Source organism: Stegodyphus dumicola, chromosome 12 (assembly GCF_044657685.1).
Source record: "Stegodyphus dumicola isolate Sdum_Otavi_A_Nest chromosome 12, ASM4465768v1".
Taxonomy (NCBI): Eukaryota; Metazoa; Arthropoda; class Arachnida; order Araneae; family Eresidae; genus Stegodyphus; species Stegodyphus dumicola.
The window spans coordinates 114,529,847-114,554,598 of record NC_140779.1 but is presented as its reverse complement, the minus strand read 5'-3'; the positions used below and the strand labels follow the sequence as shown (position 1 = coordinate 114,554,598).

Genomic DNA, 24,752 nt, shown 5'->3' with positions numbered 1-24,752 from the left:
TTGTTTGAGTAAAAAAATAGATAGGTAATTAAAATTTTATATTGTTGTAAAAATACGTAACGAACATCGAGTTTAATTTTATTAGTTTTCGTAAACGTAAACATAAACCATGTACAAGCTAGGGGAATGCGCGTGCATGCTATTTATAAAGTAGTGAAGGTACAAATTGGCATCACAGAGCAGCAGTTGCAGTGTGAACAGTTTTGCCTTATCTACCGCGTCTGCCGTAGTCCTGTCTTATTAAAAAGTTGTTGCATTTTTTAATCTAGCTGCACATCTTACAGGTATTTTTATATGATTTTATTACACCTGCTATGTATGTTTGTGGTTCCAGTACAAAATTTGTAATCGATTTTTCGATAATTTCTATTTGTCCAAATGTTGGAAGTTTTCTTCCATTTTTGGTCATATTAAAAGTTTTGTTATTCTGATGATGGAAAAAATTTCTTTTTTTTTTCTTTTTAGTGCATTTACATATATTAATAAAATTGTATTTTTAAAAAAGATTTTTAAAAATTTTTATTTTTATCAATTTAATAATGATAATAATTTTGTACTGGTGGCTTTAGAAAAAAATATATTTGGAATATTTTTATATGCATCCCAATTAACATGGCTACCAAAAAAAAAAGCAAAGAGAAACAGAAGATGAAAATCGCGAATTTAAAGTTGAGTGGACCAAGAATTTTGCATTTATTCAAAACTTGAATGGACTTCCGACATGTCTTATTTGTAAGGAGAAATTTGCGCATAACAAGAAGTCAAATTTAGAGAGACACTTTACAAGAAAGCACGCGTCATTTAGCACTAAATATCCTACCAGTGATGCAAGGAAGAAAGCAGTTGACAAACTTCAGAACAGTCAAGAGTCGTCGAATTCTGTGTTTAATAACTGTATGCAATTTTCCAGCAATATTAATATGGCAAGTTTTGTTTGTAGCCAAGAGATTGCTAAGCGAGGAAAACCGTACACAGACAGCGAATACATAAAAAATTGTTTTATAAATGCATCCAAAGAGCTATTTTGGAATTTTAAGAACAAAGCAGATATTCTGAAAAGAATTAAAGAGTTACCATTGTCTGCGAAAACCATTAAAGATAGAACAATTAAAATGTGTTTGAATATAACCACCCAGCATATCGAAGATCTGAAATTGGTTTCAGCTTTATCAATAGCAGTTGACGAGTCTTGTGATATAAATGATACAGCGCAAGTTTCACTTTTTGTAAGATTTATGTCTCATTCAGGCCCTAAAGAAAAACTTTCAGCATTATTGCCCCTAAAAGGTCAGACACGTGGAGAAGATATCGCCAATGCTGTAATTGAGTGTATGGTTAAACATCATATTCCCCTCGATAAAATTGTGTAGATTTCAACAGATGGAGCCAAAAGTATGACCGGCGTAAGAAAAGGGGTTGTTGCTATTTTTAAAGAAAAATTAATCACGAGATACTTGTTTATCATTGTATCATTCACCAAGAAGTGCTTTGTGAGCAAACATTTCCGGAAGAAATTTGTATAAAGTTATGGAATTAGTGATTACCATTATCAACTCCATTTTAGCTAAAGCTCTTAATCATCGCCAATTCAAAGAATTTTTATTTGAAATGGAGAGTGAGTATGCTGATCTTCTGCTTCGTTACAAGGTATGTTGGTTAACAAGAGGGAACGTTTTAAAACATTTCACGTCCCATTTTCCGGAAATTAAAGCATTTCTACTTGAGAAGGGCATTTACTATCCAGAACTAACAGACGATCAGTGGATCCAAAACTTTTATTTCACGGTAGATGTTACATCTCATCTAAATCAGCTTAATCGTAAACTACAAGGGAAAGGAAACTTTTTTTTCGATGTTAGAAGAAATAACAACATTCGAAAACAAATTATCCATTTTTGCACAAGATTTTGAAAGGGAAACATTGTTTCACTTTCCAAGCCTGCTGAAGCATCGCCAAGAAAATTCCTCTATTGATAAACACCATTTTAAAATAATAATTTTAAATTTGAGGGAAGCATTTCTCAGCAGGTTTCAGGAATTTAAAAACAGCAGAGCAACTTTATCATTTGTCAAAAATCTTCTTAATGCTATGATAACCGAGGTGAAGTTTTCTCCTTTTGAAATACAATTGCTGGATTAAAAAAACAAGGAGATATGGCGCTCTAAATTCGAATGTCTTTGTGTTGAATTGGAAATATTGGAAAAGAAAAAATATGATCTTAGTTCACAACGCAAGTAGTCTGCTTTGAATGACCTGGAGAAGGAAGACATGATCATTATCAACGCTTGGAATAGTATTCCTGACTCTTACGATTAGCTGAAAAAGCTCGCGTTTGCTGTTCTTCCCCTTTTCGGTTCTACATATATATGCGAACAATCTTTTTCAAGCATGAACATTATCAAGAGTAAACTGAGAAGTCGTCTTATTGGTGAGAAATTGGAATCATGCCTAAAATTAAAAACAACAACATACAAACCTGACTTACTCAAACTTTCCAAGGAGATGCAAGCCCATTGTTCGAATTAATAAATATTTATTAAGTATTAAATTTAGTTTTATTTAGTGTAATAAAAGTTTACTAAATGAGCAGATTTGGCTCCCAATTATTTTTAAAATTGTTGTAATGTTCATATTTAGCTCTTTGGCTAATAAGTTTGCCGACCACTGCTCTAGAGTAATAAAATAGAATTTCTACAAATGCAACCTCTTACAATTTTATTGATTGCTTTATACATCTAATTCTATTTTTATATTTTTACATCACAAATATATTCTTGGAGAATACATGTTAAAAAAAATTAAAATAAATAAATAAATAAAAATACCTTTGGAAGAAAAGAATACCGATTCTGGGTCTAAAAAATTAGCAAACATAATTTAACCTTTTGGGTAAACATTTACTTGAAAATTTTTTTGTACTAGATATTTAATTTTGCGGGCAAGTAAGAACAATAGATTTTACCATAAGGTTCACCAAACTACTGAAATTATTTGTTCTGTTACAACAGATACACATTACTTTGAAATAAAACAGAATGAACTAGCTAAATCTCGTCTCAGTTTCAATGATGTACCAGAACGTCATGTGTGTCTTTGCCCAAACAAATGCATGACATACCGATACGTCAAATGTAGCCAAAGGGAACGAACTAGTTAAATCTCGTCTCAGTTTCGATGTCGTATTAGAACAGTGTTTCCCAATGTGGGGGCAATTCAAAAATGGACTCGTCCAGAGTTTAGGAGGACAATGGACATTCAAATTTCCAAATTTTCTTCAAGCTGAAAGTTTTTCAAATTTCATTTTTTATTCCCAAAAATAAAAAATAATGTAAGTGATGTATACGTAAAAAAGATTTTAAATTGCAGTGTATTTTAAATATTTTGTAATGAATTATCCATGTAGACAGGGACATTTAAATGCCTAGAAATTTCTTTCTGAAACCTATCATTCAAGTTTCTTTCGTGAACATTTTAATTCTTGAATATTAAAAACTATATATATGCTAGGGGAAGCATAAGAATTTTAGAGAGGATTATGGGGGGGCAAAGCACAAAAAAGGTTGGGAAACACTATATTAGAATGTCATGTGCATCTTTGCCCAAACAAATGCATGACATACTGATACATCAAATGTAGCCAAAGGGTTAAAGAAATATTCATTTTAAGCTTATTCTTATATTTCAACAAATACATTTGTAGTAATATGTAATGAAAATGTATTAAGGTAAATTTGCATTTGAAATAAAAAAAAAAAAAAGGATCTTCGATTTAATTACTTTCAACAAAATTAATAAATTTATATGTGCACAAATTTGACTGAAAATTCTTTCATTTTGAAATACAGCTACATACTAAATGTCTTCTGAAGATATAAAACATCGGTTTCAATTCCAAATTCAAAGTACACACAGCTTGGGAACAAAAGAGAAAACTAATACATTTAGTCACATGACTTAACTACTAACTGTGGGGAGGTGCTTTATTCTCCTCTAGTTATGCAATCTTTACATGCCTGTACTCCTATGCTCCTAATACTAATTACTATGGTAATAAAAAAATACTCCTATTCTAATAAATATTGTTTTTCTTAAAATTAAAGGCCCCTCAAAAAAATCTTAGAAACAGGGTTGGCCCAATCATGTTAAATCAAAATGACACATGTAAAGAGAAAATTAAATATTTATTTTAAATTCATGTTAATTCAAATTTATGGAAAAAAAAAGGCTTGTGTAAAAACATAATTAGATGTTGTCATACTTGTATGAAGAAAAATAATACAAACATTAATATCTCATTTCAAAATACCTTGGGATTTCATTCTGTTATTAACAGTCTTTGCATGGTTCCTTTATGTAGTGTTTAACAATTAAATATCTTTTGGCTGTTCATAGCAGACCCTCACATAAATTAATTAATTATTATATTAGTTTATATATTAAAAATGAATATAACCATTAAAAGAAAATTATGTTATGGACTTCTGAAGTAATAATGAATTAAAATATAACTAGAGGACATGGGAAAAGTAAAATATCCACCACCCTAGTAAAAAAAAAAAAATAAAGTGTTCTTCATTTATTGTTTATATAAATTTTGGTGCTACTCGATTTTCATAACCCTAGAGACTACTTTGTCATAAGAGAAGTATGTAGTATTCTCTTTTCTATCACTGCATATCAAAGTAAGAATAAGTTGTTTTTGTTTGCTTATTTTACCTGCACAACCAGTGAGGTACGCACAAGGCTGCATGTGCTCTATACTAAAATTCTCAATCATCCTATTGCTTGGTTCATAGTAGTTCTCATAGAATTATTTTTGTCTATTATTGTGACTTATTAGTACATCATTGTAATAAAGATGTCAATAGTACTTTTTAATTTAAAAACTAACTGCTTCAACTGAAAATTAATTTTCTTTCTTACTTTCTTTCTTTTTTTTTTTTTAATAAACACATGTCCTATTTCTAGTTGGGAAAATGTCCTCGGAAAAAAAAATTTGGGCCGGAAACATAAATTTTAATAAAAACCGGAAATAGAAGAATTTTTTCCACACTTGCAAGGCAAAGTTGCTTGCCTTTTATGCTCAGATTCAGTATCCATGTTGAAAAAATATATTGTTACGAAATGTATAGGCATGGTAAGACGGCTTCCATGCGAAGCAGTTTTAAGGTTGCCATAAAATGGCAAGGGAAGGCAGAGGTGCCACATTTGGCGAGAAATTGCCCATTTGGCGACAAAATTGACGATATGCCATGGATGGATGGAGAACCTTCTGGAACGAATTCTTACAGGTTTAACCCAAAATGTTCTCGAACACAAGCTGAAAACTATATAAACCCTGCTGGTATGCAGTCAGTTAGTGTGTGTGCCTCGTCTAGCGAGCTGATAGTCAGTCATTGAGCAAGTGTCTCGAAGTCTAGCGCCGTGTTGGTCGTCGAGTGCATCGAGAGTCTTTTAGTGCATCGCCGAGTTTTGTCTTACACTGTGCTGAGTCGAGAGCTATACTCTTGTGTATCGTTGAGTGCATCGTGAGTTGGAGCGAGGAGAGTCTCGAGAGTACATGGAGTTTCGAGAATGACCAAGCAGAGTCGAGAGCTGTACTCTAGTGCTTTGACATGAAGCTATCTCCAACGTGATAGCCTGATAACCTGAAGGCTGTGTCGCTGATTGTGTCAGCATGTTTGTAGTAGTTCATCGATGACTGTAAAACGTGTTTTGGAGCTGTCCTGACAATACTGGTAAATAAAGTGTGTTTCGATACTTCATCAAGTGTCGTCGTTATTAACTTCAAATCTACGAATCCCGTACGAACGTGAAGTAAGAAAATAATGTAACAACTAGTGTCAGGAAGAGAAAAACACAACAAGTGGTGTTAGAAGTGAGATCCCCCTCCAGATTCTTTCTGACCAAGGCAGGAACTTCACTTCGGCTGTGTTCAAGGAACTCTGTAACTTGTTGGAAATTAAGAAAACGCAGACGACCCCGCTACATCCGCAGTCTGATGGCATGGTGGAGAGGTTTAACCATACAATCCTGAACCACCTCTCGCTCATGGTTTCCCAAAACCAAGAAGACTGGGATCGCAAGCTGCCCCTGTTCCTACTTGCTTACCATAGTGCTGTCCATGAAAGCACCGGCTATTGTCCATCACAGATGCTCTTCGGTCGTGATCTCCGTCTGCCAAGTGACCTGCTCTTCAGCCGCCCTCCCTCCAGATGTACATTCCTCGCCTGAGGAGTACGTGCAAAACCTCCAGGCCCGGTTGGAAACAGTACATAGGTTTGCTCGAGAGTCGATCAACATCTCGATGGACAGGGTGAAGAAGAGATACGACGCAAGAGCCACTGATCATCAATTCCAGGAAAACGACAAGGTTTGGCTGTGGAATCCAAGTCGTTGTACAGGTGTTTCTCCCAAACTGCAGTCGCATTGGGAGGGTGCCTATACAGTCCTCAACAGATTGAACGACGTTGTGATACGGATCCGTAAATCCCCAATTCAAAACCCAAGGTTATTCATTATGACAAATTAGCCCCATACTATGGCTATAGTACTTAGTGTTTCTTACTCTTAGGGGTACCCATAATTCTAGTGCATGAGTTTTTTTACCTAGTTTCTGTGTAAAGTTTGTATGTAGTGTAAATGTTTGTTTCTTTAGTTATGTTATCTGTATATTTTAAAACGTTTCGATTATATCGAAACTGACTTCTGACCAAGGGTTGTACTGCCCGGATGTGCAGTTCTTGGGAGGCGGCAGTGTTACGAAATGGTAACAGGCGCAGTAAGATGGCTTCACCGCAAAGCACTAGAGTATAGCTCTCAACTCTGCATGGTCGTTCTCTGAAATCCTTGTACTCTTGAGACTCTCCACGCTACAACTTGCGATGCACTCAACGATATACAAGAATATAGCTCTCAACTCAGCACAGTCTAAGACAAAATTCAACGATGCACTAAAAGACTCTCTCAATGCACTCGACGACCAACTCGGCACTAGACTTCGAGACACTCACTCAATGACTGACTATCAGCTCGCTAGGCGAGGCACACACACTAAGTGACTGAGAACTAGCAGGGTTTATATAGTTTTCAGTTTGTATTTGAGAACATTCTGGGCTAATTCTGTAAGAATTCGTTCCAGAAGGTTCTCCACCCGACCATAGCATATCACCAATTGGGCGATTTCTTGCCAAATGTGGCAACCCTGCCTTCCCTTGCCATTTTATGGCAACCCTAAAACTGCTTTGCGGCGAAACCATCTTACAGCGCCTGTACATTTCATAACAATATTAAACGGCATTACGAGACGAAACATGATACAAATTATAAGATATCCATGGCCAGATGCAGAGAGATAAAATAAATGAATTGAAAAAAAGATTTAAACAACCAAACAATATATTTAAAACTTTTTTGTCAGTGAAAGCTATTTACAATGTTAGTCATATTTTAGCCCTCCCAAAAAAGAAACCATTCGCTGATGAAAAAATAATTAAGGAATGTTTAACTTCTGTTGCCAAAATAGTTTTCCATGCTAAGAAAGACATTACATTCAGAATTAATTTGTCCAGATTTACAGCTGTAAGATGATCTGAGATCTATTCCACAACTGCAACTGAATGCACTGAAATAATTTGAATGGTGTTCTTTAGAGCTTGATGAGAGCAGTAACATAAGTGACAAAACATAACTAGCAATATCTGTAAGAGGAATCAATTCCAATTTTAATATAATTGAAGAACTGGATTCATTTATAACAACTGCAGGAACTACAGCAAGACTGGCACAAGGAACTAAAACCACTGTTGGAGAACTTACCAATTCCATTTGAAATGACTTTTGGCATATCCACCTATGGAGCACAAGCAATGACAAGCAGGAATGCAGATGTTATGGGAACGCTATTTAATTATATTAAAAATTTGACAGGGACAGAAATATTTGTTAATCATTTGGATAATTCACTGATAGATCATTTGCATAAAAACTAAATATGCCAAATGTCAACTTGCTTTACAAACAATTTGCTAGGTCATCTATATCTGCAAATACAGACCAATTGGTGGCAAAGAAGCAATGCCAAACTTCTCATTAAAATTTATTTGAGAGTTTTCTTAAAATAATTATATTTTGCTGTTTTTTATAGTATTTCAATTACAAATTTTCAAAATTTGTTTTTATAAGATTGTTATTTTGTTAATTAAGATATAATTTCTGTTCTGTGTTTAATATTTTAATATCTTATATCTGGGCTGCAAAATATTTTTTTAATTTGCAGTTGGCCCATTGTTAAAGAAGGTTTTTCACTGCTAATCTACACTATCAAAGAACAGAGAATATTCGTATTTATTAAATCACTTACGTATGACGACAAGGATCTAACCTAACTGTGGCAGATCCATCAAAACAAAGTGAGCATGAATCTTCCCTTACACTTGCTTGTCGTAATTTTTCAAGCCTTATATGCCTGTAGAAAGAAAAATAAATGTGGAAATATGTTCACATATACACACATATAAATTTAAAAAAATTAATTTTATCATATTATTTAAGGTATGTTCAATTACTTTAAAAATCAATTAATAACTATAATCAATTATCAATATTAAAAACCAAACTCAAAATTGAAATTTACATTATTTTCATATAAAGTATTCTTAAATAATGCATTTAATCTAATTTAAATATAAATTGTTTAATAATTTAAAAATTAACTAAACCAAGATTTTACTCCTTCAGAAGAACCTGAGTTAAATCTTTCATACCTAGAATTGTACGTATTTGAAATGAAATAAACTGAAAATATACAAATACTTCAATAAAATATACAGATACATACATATAATTTTACGCAGTATATTAAAATGTAAATCTGAGGCCAAGTGCAATTCAACATATCTAGATTTTTGGGCATACTCAATAATGTTTCCCCCCCCCCAAGTGCAAATTTTCAGTCTTATTTATACCTCTAAGACCCATATCACACAACGTTTGTTTCACACAAACCACTCTTTCGGACAATTTTTCTGCCTGGTTTACTACTGAAAGAAGGACGTGCAATTTTTTCCTTCCTTTCGAAAAAAATTGCAAGTTGTTCATTTTCAACCAACCAGTTTTCAGCTTGTTTGTAATGGGGAACCAGTTTCTCCTGTGTTAACCCCAAAGTGATCTATAGTGATAGGCTGTTGTGACAAAGCAAAAAAATTGTTCCAAACAGTTGTTCTTCCGAAACAAACCCACGTGTGATAGCAGCCTAAGAATATAAATTTGATAATCAAAAGGTCGCTAACAGAATTCCTTTTCATGAAAATGAGACACAAATACATGGCTTAACACTTTACCGACCGCTAGTGGTTCAACAACATATGCACGTCTGACCAGCCGCTCAACCGCAGATTCTTCATGTTCTAAATAACTGTCAGGACAATCTGATAAATCGTCTAAATAAAACTCTCCAGTACCATTTTTTTCGCAAATCGTAAATGGTAATTTTTTTAAGAAATGGTGTGAAAATGTAGGAGTTTATGAAGCAACGCACTTAACACAAGTGAGCAATGTACCTCAATACTAATAATAAAATGCAGATGATATAGCAAATGGCAATTGTTTATCGCCATGGCTGCTGATTGATAGGCTATTTTTAGGTAGCACAGAGAAAAAGCGATTAATAGGCTATTGGTCGGTAGGCATTGGCTAAAAAAAGCTGATTAATAGGCTATGGGTCACTAGGCGTTGGTGATAAAAGCCGATTAATAGTGCATAGACTCCAACCTTCAGCAAACCTTGTCAGTAGTCAACGCGCGAACGACATTTTTACAACTTTGAAAATGTGCGCGTAGCGTATGTTGTAATTAACCATTCATTAATTTTAAATTAATAATTAATCGTAAGCAATTTTATTACATTTAAAATCCATATACATATAAAACTGAATAATTAAAAATATACCTTGTAAATTATATGCATATTTAATTAGAAATTTTCTTTTAACTCCTCAAGCATTCACTAATAAAAAGTACTTCAAATCACTACTAATCATAGAAAAAATCAGAAGCTATAAATCATATCTTTATTCTGGATATGATTTCTACAGGGAAATAAAATTTAAATAACCAAGAATGATACATATAAGTATTAAACAAAATACGCATAATTTATGAATGCAAAGATTTATATGTAGCATGCTTAGCAAGCTTAAGTTCTGATTTTGAGAATGTTTTTTTATAACACAGTTCTTCATTTGCCTGCATATTTATTTTTTCAATCAAAACTGCTTCAAGAGTTTTAAGACCTAAATTTGGTCGAAATTCCGTCTGATTTTTTTTAACAATAGAAAAAATTCTTTCGCAAGCTGCATTTGAATGAGGTATTATTAAGACAGCAAGCATTACAGAAGGCAATACTTTGTATTTCATACACCCATTCATATTTTTTAATTTGGCAATTTCTTCCCATGCTATATCAATACGCAAATCTACAATTTCTTTCAAATCATCTACTTGATACATGGAAAATTCAATTTCTACTTGATTAAGACATTTTTCATCAATAATGGATGGAAAAGTATTCATCAAGTAAAGAACAGATGAAAATGAGACTTCAGTTCTCAAGTTGATGTCAGCAACTTCAGCATGTTTTAGAAATGGATCACTCAGTGGAAATTTATCAATTATATATGAACATGCAGTTACAAAAAAAGCTCGCACAGAATTGAAAAATGATTTCACTTCACTTTCATTCAACTTGGCATTTTTTAAATATAGTCTTGTTTCTGCACCAATCACTAAATTTTCATTTTCTTTTTGTTTACTATACTTCTGAAATGGAATAGACGTTAGAGTAACATCTTCATTTTCTTTAGAAATTACTGATGGTTTTACGAATCTAACAAATAAATTCATTAAAAGTTCAAAAAGTTCTCTTCTCAATTTATGTATATAAGGAGCTTGTTGTTGCAAATTAATATTTACTGTTATAAACAAAGGCAAAGTATTTTTCAAAAATAACAATTACAATTTGGTGGTCGGTGACTGTAAAATTTTTTTAATGTTTTGCAATCTCTTTCCTTCATTCTCACTATTATCTGGTTTATCTCCAAAAAAATTTATCACAGCATTCCACTGTTCTAAAATCCTTGTTATAGATTCTAAAAGAAACAACCATCTCGTACTGCAATATTTCAAAATTTTATGAGATTTTGCATTCTGTCCCAAAATTTGTTGAGCAACTTTGAAGCTATGCTTCCGTTTCGAACTTTTCTCCAAGTAAAAATATATATCTATTATCAACATTTCAATTTCTGAGCCAATTAATTTTTCAGTAGCTTTTTTTGCAGCTATATGCAAGAGGTGGCATGGACAACCTCGGTGGATTATACTTGGTTGATGCATTTTGATAAATGATGCTACACCTTTAAACTTTCCAATCATATTACTAGCATTATCTGAAGAAAATGATAAGCAATTTTTCCATTCTAAACCTTTGTTTTTAAAGTTTTCATTTATACAATTAAAATTACCTTCTCCTGTATTATTCTTGCATTCTAAAATAGAAATCAATGAAGTAATTATCACTCCCTTTTCTTTACTGTAGTATGTTATAACCAATGGGTACAGTTTGTTATCATTGTTATCATTACTTCCATCAGTACTTAGAGAAAATGATGTACTGCACACTGATTTTATAATATCAGCAACAGTATTTTCTGCAAGCGTTTTCACAATAGCAGTAGTTTTGGTATGACCGCAGCTAAATTTTTTTGCTATGGCAGAATCCGGAAACATTGCTTTGAAAAGCTCTTTGGAATGATCCGAAACAGAAAGCGGTAGATTATGTTCAATTAAAAAACGAACAAAATAGCATTCGGCTTTTATAGGATCTGTTTCATCATCTTTTATTAAGAAATTTGTTATTTCTTTAGATTTTACGGTGCCAAGTTCTATATGCTTTTGAGAAAACACATGCCGTTTACAGTCATCTTTTCCGCCATGAGCAACTGAGAAGTCTTTGTTGCATACACTGCAGTGTGCGTGATTCACAGAAATTTCGGACGCTTTAATGCATGGAAATTCTGAAGAATATGAATCTTAAAACTTCTGCTTTGATAATTTTGGCTTCTTCGTTCAAGGCAGCATTATGATTAAAAATCTTTCACCTGATTCACAGTTCACAAGACACACGCTAAGCTCTCACCGTAAACTACACAATGCAGCCGAATGCAGCCTAAACACGCATCAGCGAGGAACCTGGGAGACAGACAATTGGGTGGAACTATTGATAAGTCGTTAACGGTTGGAGTTACTGATCTACGATTGGCTAATTCTTCAAAACTAGGAACGCACTCAACACGTGATATATGATAACACGAGTATTCAGCCAATCATCGGATGAATTAGTTGGTTCCGTTTTGCGTACTGGTTCTCCTGCTCTTGTTTCTGTAAAATCCGTAGTTTTTTCCATACTTTTCGTAGCTCGTAGTTTTTCATGAATTTCCGTAGAAACTACGGAGAATCCGTAGTAGTTGGAGTCTATGAATAGTGTTACGAAATGTACAGGCATGGTGAGATAGTTTTCCCGCGAAGCAGGTTTAGGGTTGCCATAAAATGACAAAGGAAGGCAGAGTTGCCATATTTGGCGACAAAATTGAAGATATGCCATGGATGGATGGAGAACCTTCTGAAACAAATTCTTACCAGTTTAGCCCAGAATGCCACGTTAATTAATATGCTATTGGTTGGCAGGCGTTGACGATAAAAAGCCGATTAATAGGCTACCGGTTGGAAATGTGTTAAGCAGCTACCAAAAGATTTGAAAAAATAAAAAAGGAAAGAAAAACACAACTGGAATGTCAGTATTGTGGCAAACTGTGTACAAAAGGTATAATGAGAAGAACTATCACATCTGAAAACCAAAGTTTGTTCCTCTGATCTTGCAATAAAATAAAAGAAATCCCAACTGAATTTATGTACAGAATATCACAGCTGAAATCTACTGAATGGCATAGAAATAGTTTTCTTATTTAAAGTGAATTACAAAAATTGTGTAAAGAATATAATTCATAATGAAAGAAAGGAGAGAAAGAAAGTTTTTATTTATCAAATACTTTTAAATAAGGTGAAAATGAAATTAATAATTAAATGCTGGTGTGTAGATAAATCTAGTACTGTGCCATATACTGAAGCAAAATAAATAAATAAATATTAATATTAACCTATTAAATACTGGCTGAATATTCAAAAACAGTTCTTAAAGTGTTTACAGTCGATTAAGGCAATCCAAATTTTTTTTTAAATAATAATAATAAATTTATACTGAAAATCACTATTACCCAGTAGCCTATTAATCGGCTGGAGGGATGGAATTTGAAGAATTTAAGCTCAATTGGTTCAATAAATTTCATTTATTTCTGGCAAATATCTCTCTCAGTAAAAGCTAAAAAATAAACTGGGAAATGTGATGAAAAAGAAACCGGGGCTAATGACAGCTATGTTGTTGTCATTCTTTTTTACTCTCTTGTGCAAAGTAAAGGAAGTACAGTAAAATTCCAGAAATCCGCAAAGCTTGGGAGTAGAGGTTGTGCGGATTTTAGGATTTTGCGGATTTCAGGGTAGAAAAGATAAAGCATAATATTTGGACTAAAAGTGCAAAATGAATAAGGTGTATTAGATACATTTAATTAAATTATTATATACATCATTTCAATAATTTATTATATGCATTAAATTATTATTACATATATAAATTGATTATATTATTCATTGTATTATATGTACACAGCATCGAGGTTTGCCGATTTCGCCTCATGCAAAGATTTCCGGTTTTGGATTCCGGCGTTAGAATCACTGTTGCTGTAAAATTTCGACATGTTTTCTTTATTTTTCCGTATATCATACATAATCGTGTCACAATTCCATACCATTCTGCTATAAATCGAGGAGTAGCACCTGCTTCCATCTTCTGCAGAATTTGCACTTTTTGTGTTACCATCAATGCACCGTGTTTACATTTTTCAACATTGCAAGCAGTAAAATCACGCATTTCTTATCTGTCATTGTATTAAAAAGGGCTGAAATTAAAAATATTCTTAATTTATCAACAAAATATCCGGATAAAAAAAAGGCAGCACTAAATAATCTCATGAAATAACAAAGCTCAGAAAATACAACGTGAATCGTGAACTTGAACAAAGGGTTCAGTGAATCGTCTGCTTTTTTACCTCGATGCAGATTAGAGGAAAAAAACTTATTTTATTTATTTTATCTTATTTTTTTAACTTTTTTATATCAATAATTTGGTATTTCTGTTTTAACTCATTATTATTCGGTAATTATGACGTCATATATTCGATAAGTATTTTTTTCTTCGATATTTCATCTCAAAGTTGCGGTTTCCAGAACCTATAAACTGAATGTTTATATTCTGAGAGGCAATGCAGATTTCAGGAGTTGGCTGATTTCAGGTCGACAGATTTTTGGTATCTGACTATACTATAAATCATGAAAAATTTCAGGTATCATACTTTAGTGAAAATATCCATTTTGACTACTCTTGAAGCCCTTTGAATGATTTTTTTTTTTTTTTTTTTTTGCATGACATCTGTATGTACAGGTAGAATTAAGGACTTTTTTCCAAAACAAATTGTAAAACGGGTTTAAAATGGATTCAGATGAGATTTTTTTTCATGACATCTGTACGTACATACCTATATATGAATCTCGCATAATTCAAAAATGAGTGGTTGTAGAACATAAAATTTTGTATATGGGACACTGCTATAACATGTACTTGTGCACCTCCCTTTTCCAATGAATATCAGTCACACCTAACATGCGTATACATTTTATATATATATACACACCCACCCTATTACCCAGCTAAGCGAGTTCAGTATTTTTATTCTTATATCGACAAATAGTGCATTTTTTGCGGTTGCAGCATACAGGTTCATAACAGATTGAATGCACACAGAAATGATGATAGCTTGATAAAATTTATTTTGCCAGAGACACACTCACAGTTTATACTTCAAACTACTATGAACGTCAAACACAATGCAATGTAAAGCGCATCTGAAGAGTGAAGCTAACCTGGAGATATCTCAAAATTCTGAGCTCACAATACAACTAAGAGCAAATGCTCTGTAGGGCCTTATATAGTTCTCACCTGACCACAAAGATATTTCTAGTATTTTCTGCTTCTTGAAATTATTGGAAAGCATACAAGGGCCGAAGTTATATTACACAGAGCATCAATTGCAGTTATTCAGTTACATTATCCATTACAAAGGGTACAGGAATATCACCAAGTTTAGTGATTTTTCGCCAAATTTGGTGACAAAAATTTTTACCCAAAACCACTGCCAGCTTGGCGATATTTTGCCAAATTAGTGAGATACCCATTTATAATATTTTATAGACTTACCCCTGTATTCTTATTTTTCAGCAGAGCATTGTTTCTCTCAGCTTTTCTTGTTATATTAAATAGAAAAATGCAGCAATTTCACATATACTTTCACTAAAATTATCTGTCTTACTGTAAGCTATAAAGTATGTATGAGGCTGTTGTTGGTGCCTGATCGTCTGTGCTATGCGAAACCTTTCGCCTCTAACTTAGTCCCCTAGCAACAAATATTGTAACACGCATATGTCAATACCTTTTATTTTTGTAATTCTTTTTTATTAGCTTGTTCGATGAGAAATTTGTTGCTTGGATTTTTGAATGGCTGCTAATTGAGCGGTTAATTTTCGAATAGAATAAAAGATGGATTTAAAGGAAAATTAGTTTCGTTATTTCGTAGCTACAGTCCTCCATAACAGTGGTCCTTAAACGCCGGAGTGGAATTGGCTAAATAAAATGTTGTTTCGAATGTTAGCAATAAAAACTTTAGTTTGATCGTGCATTAAAAACGAAAATGGCTAACGCAGATGATAAACTGAATAGTAGAGATAATTCTACAGTATTGTTAGTAGATGAAAAACTAAAAGTGCTGAATCGACAGCGTGGAAACTTTAAAACTAGGATTACGAAATTGGAAACTTTTTTGAAAGATTCAAATTTGAATGCTGACAAGATGCGTCTTCAAATAAAATTCGATATGGTTTCAGACATGTTATCTCAAATCGAATCGCTGCAACTGAAATATTATGATGTCACTGATGATGAAAATTTATCGAGTGTGGATTTAGAATTTGAAGAAATGAAAGACCGTTTAGAAGAAATAAAGGTAAGCTTACAGACATTATTATTAAATTCAGATTTAGTTGATAAATCTTTAATGAATAATATTAAGGATCCTAATTCTATCTCCATTAAGTTACCTGATTTAAGCTTATCAGAATCTGACAGTTGTATTGAGAATTGGAGTAATTTTAAAAAAAAAACAATTTGATAGTTTGATTACAAATAACTCTTCTTTAAATGATAATCAAAAATTGTTCTATTTGTGTTCTGCATTAAAAGGAGATGCGATAGCAACTCCAGAAGACAGTTTTCAGTCTTTATTTGAGGTTTTAATTGATAGATATGAAAATAAACGGTTGATTGTTAATTCTCATATTATGAATATTTTAAATTTTGAGAAAATACATGTTGAATCTTATAAGAGTCTTAGAAATCTAGTGGATATTTTGAACAAAAACCTAAGAGGTTTAAACTTAATGAAATTAGAGGCTAATGAACTAACACATCAATTCCTTATAAATATTGTCATTCAAAAGTTAGGTAATGAAACAAGAAAACAATATGAAATGAGTTTAACATCGACTGAATTACCTACCAAATTTGGTAGGTTCATGGAATATCTAGAAAAACGATCCTAAATGTTAGAAAATTTACATGGAGTGTGATTACCGTCACTAAAAACTAAAACTTCTTATACAAATAAAACCAGAAATTTTCTGTTAAATTCTAACAGCAATTCCTGCATATTGTGTAAAATGTCATATTTGGTATATAGTTGTTCTTTATTTTTAAAAATGACTCCATTACAAAGATTTAACATTGCTAAAAAAACATGCACTTTGTATAAACTGTTTAAGTGATAAACATAAGCTTGCATCATGTAAATCCAAATATTCTTGTTGTTTATGCCAAGGAAAGTACACTTATCTATTGTGTAGGTCTGAAACTAAAAATTCCTTGTGTGAAAAAATTTCGCCAGATCTAGATATTTCGTGAAGTTCGCAATCAGAAAATCTTCCCATTTTAGAGACTGCAGATGATCGTAATACGCAAAGCAAAAAGAACCCTAGTTCGCCCGATGTAATAAAAAATCTAAACTTAACTGAAGAGGTAAAGACTTTTGGATCTTTAAATAAAATGTCAAACAAAACAGTTTTGCTTTCTAAAGCCATGGTTAAGGTTTGGTCACCGATTCGAAGTGATTATATTAGCGGCAGAGCGATACTGGACAGTGCATCTCAATCGCATATTATGACCTCGCAGTTCACTTCTTCACTTGGTCGTAACAAACATACGATAAATATTCCTGTTAAAGGTTCAAGTGGAAATACGATGAATATTAAATGGAAATTAAATGACGTTCTCATTAGTAATAATGACCCTTCTTTTAACTCAGTAATAGACTTTCTCGTTGTACCTAAAATAACAGACTCTGTACCTGCTACCAGAATAAATGTAGAAAATCTGAAAATACCTGAGCTTAACAGATCCAGATTTTGACAAGCCAGGAAGGATCGATCTGACATTGGATGCTGAACGTTTTTTTGAATTAGTGAAGGAGCGAAAGATTCGATTATCTAGTACTTTACTTTTCCAAGATTCAATCTTTGGATTCATTGCTAGTGGATTTGTTGAAATTGAAAATTCAACAAATCCACTAGCAACGAATCCAAAGATTTGTTGAAATCCAAAGATTTGTGGATTTGTTGAAATTGAGTTTTGCGAATTGCATTATCAGAAGACACATAGGACAAATGAGAGTGGGCGTTTCATAGTACAGATGCCTATTTGAGAAGAAGCACTTCATCAATTAGGTGATTCTCAAGAAACCTTGCTAATAAACATCTTAATCAGACGATTGATTAAAAGTTTAAATAAAAACCCAGACCTAAAAGGGCTTTATACCGATTTTATCAACGATTATGAAAGCTTAAATCATATGGAAAGGGTTGAAGAAGAAAATCCTCCACCCGTTATTTTCTACCTTCCTCACTATGAAATTTACAAACCTGAACAATCATCTACGAAACTGCGCATTGTGTTTAATGCATCAGCTCCTACTACTACAGGATTGAGTTTGAACGACATTTTACTCTCTGGAGAGATTAAAGAAGATAATTTTGATTTAATTGTTCAATTTCGTAAACATAAAATAGCACTGGTCGCAGACATTAAACAAATGTTTAGACAGATTTTAATCGATTCATCGCAAAGGAATCTTCTATGTATCTTATGGAAAGAGCATGAAGATGACTTACCTATTATTTTTAGATTGAATACTGTAACGTTATGGGACTAAATGTGCTCCATTTCTAGCTATAAGAACTCTAAAACAGTTAGCTTTGGATGAACAGCAGAAATACCCTTTAGCTTCTGAAGTGATTCTTTCTGACATCTATATGGACGACATAGTTACAGGAGCCTCTGATTTTGAGTCTGCTATTCAATTAAAGAAACAACTAATAAAGATATTCAAAAGCTGTGGAATGGCTTTACACAAATGGTGATCTAACTCTAAGAGTGTATTACACACTTTAGTATCTAAGGAAGAGCTTCACTTTGATTGCACTGAATTTACGAAAACTCTTGGCATAATTTGGCAACCGGAATCCAATATCTTTACTTTTAAAATCACTTTTCAAGGCAAGTCATCTTTTACAAAAAGAAGAGATCTCCTTTCAGTCATTGCGCGGTTGTATGATCCTATTGGCTTTATCGGTCCAGTCATCTGTAAAGCAAAAATATTCCTTCAGAAACTACGGTCTTTAAAACTGAACTGGGACGATGAATTACCTGAACCATTTGCCAGTGAATGGAATCATTTCATTTTAAAGTTAAAGGAATTGGAAATTCTTAAGATAGGAAGATATGCTCTGCATTCTACAACTGATAAAAGGGCTATTGTAGGTTTGTCCAATGCTTCAACATCTGCGTATAGAGCAGTGGTCTACTTAAATGCCACTCAAGATAACCCTTGTTTAAAATTACTGGCAAGCAGATCTCCAGTAGCTCCTTTAAGAACTTTATCTTTACCACACTTAGAACTCTCAGCTTGTCTTCTACTTGCTAAGCTTGTTAAAAAAAGTTCTGACTTTGCTAAATATAGACATTGAAAAGGTAACATTATATTCGGATTTGAAAATTGCATTAGCATGGATAAACACTTCGCCACGTCAACTCAAAACCTTTGTTGCAAATCGTGTTGTGAAAATTCAGTCGTTATTAGAAAACTTCGAGTGGAAACGTATCCGTTCTAAGGAGAATCCTGCTGATTTGGTTTCTCATGGAGTCAAGCCTAGTGAACTTTTATCTTCAGAATTATGGTTCAATGAACCTTTTAATCTTGACATGAATGTTATAGAAAAGGCTAGTTTGGATGTTAAGGACTATGAACGTTACGAATGCGACTTGAAAAAAATCTCCAGAAATTTCTCTTAGTATTACTTCTAGTGCTGATTTCATTAACTATTTTCTTTCTTTAAGTAGTAGTTTTGTTAAACTAACTCGTATTCTTAGTTTTATTTCCAACTGTTGACAAGGTAAGAGGTCATCAGGTCCTATTACTAGATGAATTTACATATGCCAGATAGCAATGGTAAGGCTACTAGAGCGAATAGTATTCAAGGAAGAAATTCAAGCCATTAGATGTGGTAAAATTATAAAGGATAGTCACTTAGGTGATTTAAATCCTTTCGTTGATGAAAATGGAATACTTAGAGTAGGTGGAAGATTAAATAAATCATCTTTATACTATGACCAAAAGCACCTCTTCTGCTGTCTAGGAATCATAACTTAACTACTATAATTACGCAATACTTCCATTTAAAAAATTTACATGTTGGTGCTCAGACTATGCTGTATTGTGTTCGACAAGAATTTGGCCACTAAATGGCAGAAACACTGCTCGTAATATAATACATAACTGCATTATCTGTTTTAAAAATAGACCTAAAATATCCCAACAACTTATGGCACCATTGCCGAAAGAAAGAGTTTCTGCGAGTCCCCTTTTTTCCGTAACTGGAATTGATTTATGCGGACCCTTTTACATAAAATATAAAAATCAACGAAGAGGTACCTTAAATAAGATATATGTTGTTATTTTTGTATTTTTAGTTACTCGAGCAATACATCTGGATTTTGTTACAGATCTAACATCGCAGGCTGTAACTGCAACATTAAAAAAGATTTTTCGCGCAACACGGCCTTAGCTCAACTATATATTCAGATAACGCTACCAACTTTGTCGGAGCCAACGCCGATTTGAAAGGGCTGACAAAATGTGGAATATCGAACTTACGTATTCTACCTATGAATGATTGAAGTAGCGAATTTACCTTATAATTACTTGTATTAATATTGCATATCCATTTTATTGTAAAATGTAGTAATTTGTTTGTTATTTGTTTAATAGATGTATTATTGCATTTAATTGTTTCTAACTGATATGTGTATCAAACTTTGAATTTCTTAAATAATTTATATTAGCTTTGAAATTAGTATTTTAGCGTTGGGCGGGATGTTGGCGCCTGATCGTCTGTGCTATGAGAAAGCTTTCGCCTCTAACTTAGTTGCCTAGCAACAAATCTTATAATGCGCACGCGTCAATATTGTTTCTTTTTGTAATTCTTTTTTATTAGCCTGTTCAATGAGAAATTTGTTGCTTGGATTTTTTAACAGCTGATAATTTTCTAATAGAATAAAAGATGGATTTAAAAGAAAATTAGTTTCGTTATTTCGTAGCTACAGTCCATAACAGCTGTAGTTCCTTTTCTTGAACATTTTATGCATACAAATCAATTATATTATCAGAAAATTTAATGATTATTTTTTCAAGTAAAGCTGTCCCTCCTTCTTTCCTCTCACACATGAAAAGATAAAGAGAGAGAGAGAGAGAGAGAGAAACAGACACACACAACACAAAGGAATTTCTGTGGTTAGCCCCACTTTAAAAACATAAAACTAAACCTCAGCTACAAAATTTAAAAATAATGACTCATAAAAAGTTAACAAAATACCTTGGTAGAATAATTTTTTCTTCTTCAGAGAGAGTGGCACAACTATTAAAGGACTGGAAGCTCACATTTGGAGGGAATCTGAATGGTGTTCGACCAAAATTAAATTCGCATTGTTGGAATGACATAAAACTAGCTGCAGCAAAAAATCCCGACCTAAGAAAATTTATTTACAATGAATTCAAATAAATAAATGCATAATTTAATAAAGTAAAAATATAATTTTTTATCATACAATACACAATTTTCCAACTTATCAGATTCATATTTATTCAAAAAGAAGGGACTAGTTTTATTCCCCCTGGGAAAATTGGGGAATTAAATGAAAATTTGTTACTCTATAAAGAACACAGCTGAAATCTAAAAATAAAGATAACACCAATATTAAAGAAAATATTTATCAGTACTTTTAAATTTATTAGTTAGATAATCTGTGTGAAGGTCCAGCTTATATGCTGCATGATTACTTTTACGAGTATTACACATCCTAGCTGCCAATTTCACATAAGCAAAATGCAGAATAAAGGATATAAAATGAGTTTTAAAAGAAAAACATCTAAATATTTTGAAATAATTAGAAGAGGGAGGACATTTGTCACACAAAAGGAAAATTAGACAAATTGAATTTATTTCAGCATATTTACTCTTAACTTTTTCAGTTTTGCTGAAAGGAATCTACTATTAAACTAAATAGACTTAACCAAAACAAGACACAAATACCTAATGTAGTTGGTCCTTAAATTAACCTAGCCAGTGATTCTCAACAGGCACATACAATATGGCTGAGCCAATAAAGACTCCTAAGCACTCTTTCTTGAAGTAAGTTGAGTTTCCTTTAAATACTTCTTCTAACTCACTTGAACTGTTATAACATTAAAATACACCTTACAAATGTTTTATTGTAGGATAGAAATGCAGCTCAGAATCCTGCAGGAAAAATAACAAAAGGTTTTGTTACTTCAAGTGGAAAAACTTTGGAAGCTAGTTATCTAGTAAGCATAAGAATTGCCAAAGACTCGGCAGGCACACACTATCCGAGAAAACCTTATAGTTCCGCTGCTAAATGAAACAACAGCTAATGAACTAAATAATATACCATTACCTAATGATACAGTAAGTCGGCAAATTCCATAAAAGAGACACTTACTCAAAAAATAAAACACAGTGAGTAAATCTCATTACAACTGGATAAAAATAATGATGTAATGAGCTTTATTCAATTACTAGTTTATATATGCTTTAAAGAAGATAAACGAATTACCAAAGAATTAAAATATTATAACTTAAATTTTGATAATTAAAATGGTAACCAATTTTTAATTTTATATTTTTTATGTGTGCTTAGTTAATATAAATAGCCAATACATTATGCAAATGGCAATATATATATTTAATATTTCAACTGAGAAATTGATAAATAATCAGTGTAAAATGTAGTGGTGGTACTAAAGTTTTTCAGTTTTTGTTTAGATGGTATGAATTAGTCAAAAGATTGAGAACCGCTGGCCTAGATATTTAGAATTCTATTGTATGATTATATTCTTTTATAATGATATTAGCTAATTTTTCACAGTGGATTTACAAACTCGAAGTATAAAAACTAATTAACTAATAGAAAAGTAATTATTACTTAGCTTACCTCGCACTTTGAAACAAATGTGTACATGGTGGCAGTGGATTTCCATTCAAATAAAATATGACACAGAGATTATTTAAATCTAATAAAGATCCTAAAACATCACCTACAGAAAAAGGACCAAAAAAAAAAAAAAAAAAAAAAAAGGTATATTTAGTTTGTAAAAGATATTTGAAAATACTCAGAAAATACATAAAAAATTACAGTTGTTATAATATTTAATGTAAATTCTTAAATATATGCTCAACAAATCTGTTTTAGGAAATAGATCACATAAATTTATAGTATGTAAATAAACAGCCCCACAAAATGTCCTTTTAAAATTTCAGTCAATTTTCTTGTGTATCTGTTAGCAGCTACAATCTTGAAATTTTAAATACAGACTCTAATGAGATCCTACCCATTGTTCTCATAATACATAAAGACCCACATATGGACTACAATAAATTTTATCTCAGATTCTACTGAAAATGGTGAATGTTTAAATATGGATTTATACTATGATCTATGCATCTTTATGCTGATATCTATCTATAATATATCTATTCATTAATTACAGCATGAAGCACAGCTTTTTAGCATAAAGGACTTGGACATTTTCATACGAGATCTAGATATGAAATATACATTATTACAGATTTTGCAATGCACCTGTATAAATGTTCAAGAAAGATTTCAGTACAATTTCACAGTCAATGTTCAGAGAAAAGAAAAGGTCATTGGCTTGGGCTCCTAAATGAAAAATAGCGACTCAATGAGAGTTACTCAAAGCTACCCAAGGTATTGGATTTGAATACAAAAAATGTAGCAAGTTTATCAGTTGTTGAGAGTAGTAATTAAATACTCTCATAAAATAAACCAACTGAATTTTCAGTACTAGTGGATATTGCAGGATGCTTTTGATCAAATGAGGAATAGAGCTTAGAAAGATAGCCATTGTATGCTTTAATTGAATATTCTATTTGGCAACAGCAGTCGCTAAATATTTCTTTTTGACCTCAGGATTCTATAACAGCCAATAATAGAATAATTTCTTGATTGTAATCATGTTTATGAAAATTATTTGCAGTTGGAAAATACTCAAAGCTATCATATTTTGCTGTCTTTTTTATAATCTAAATCCGTACTGTGGCATATTTAACAGAACAAAATACAATTTTTATTGTTCATTTAAAAAATTCTTTGGGATGTATATGGCCAGAAATACAGCACCGAATATGTGAGGCAAAGTACAAGTAATACAAAAGTCAAGCCGAACTATTATAAATAATACAGCAAATTGAATATAATCATTCCTACTGAATTCTTTTATAGCTTACAGATACAGTGGGTTTAGACATGGATTCCAAATTAGCAAATCATGAACAGATTAGCTAATATTAACACAAGGGCACAATAGCTGCACACTGATCAGTTTCAAAGAAATTTAAAAGCAGAATCCAGATCAACATAGCAGTCATGCATTACACATTACACAGATAACTGATTACATGTATTCCCACAATGTGTAACATTTATCTTATCCTATATTAAAAATATAATACAGTTAAAAGTCTTTAATTCGGACTCGTCGGGACTTCGGCGATTCCGGATTACCGATCAGCAATTTAATTCTGGTAAGATGGCATGCAAAAATTATAAAATTAAAAATATGAAACCGTAATTTATGAAATAAAGAGCAATTATGATCTAAAGGGTATCAATATAAAAAAAAAAGCTTAATATTTATTTGTTTACTTTATTAAACATTTCTTTCAACGCGCGCATGCGTAAAGCATACATTACACATAGTCAAAATTAGGAAATTGCAACCAGAAAACTATTTGATGTGTATTCGTGATACTTATAATGACGAGGAATTTGATTTAAATCATATCAAAGACGGAGTACATCGAGATGAAATACTACATTTAGTAAGGAA

The 24,752-nt window shown here is 32.3% G+C and overlaps 1 protein-coding gene across 1 annotated transcript in view; it reads right to left on the bottom strand.

Moving 5' to 3' along the window:
- The window catches only part of LOC118202272 (RING finger and SPRY domain-containing protein 1-like), a 94,338-nt gene that overhangs the window by 8,936 nt on the left and 60,650 nt on the right, over positions 1 to 24,752 (bottom strand). The window contains exons 13-15 of the mRNA XM_085806824.1: positions 22,835 to 22,937; positions 21,199 to 21,351; positions 8,364 to 8,468 (exon numbers count right to left, since the gene is read on the bottom strand). Coding sequence (XP_085662950.1) covers positions 8,364 to 8,468; positions 21,199 to 21,351; positions 22,835 to 22,937 — 361 coding nt within the window. The remainder of the gene's footprint in view (positions 1 to 8,363; positions 8,469 to 21,198; positions 21,352 to 22,834; positions 22,938 to 24,752) is intronic.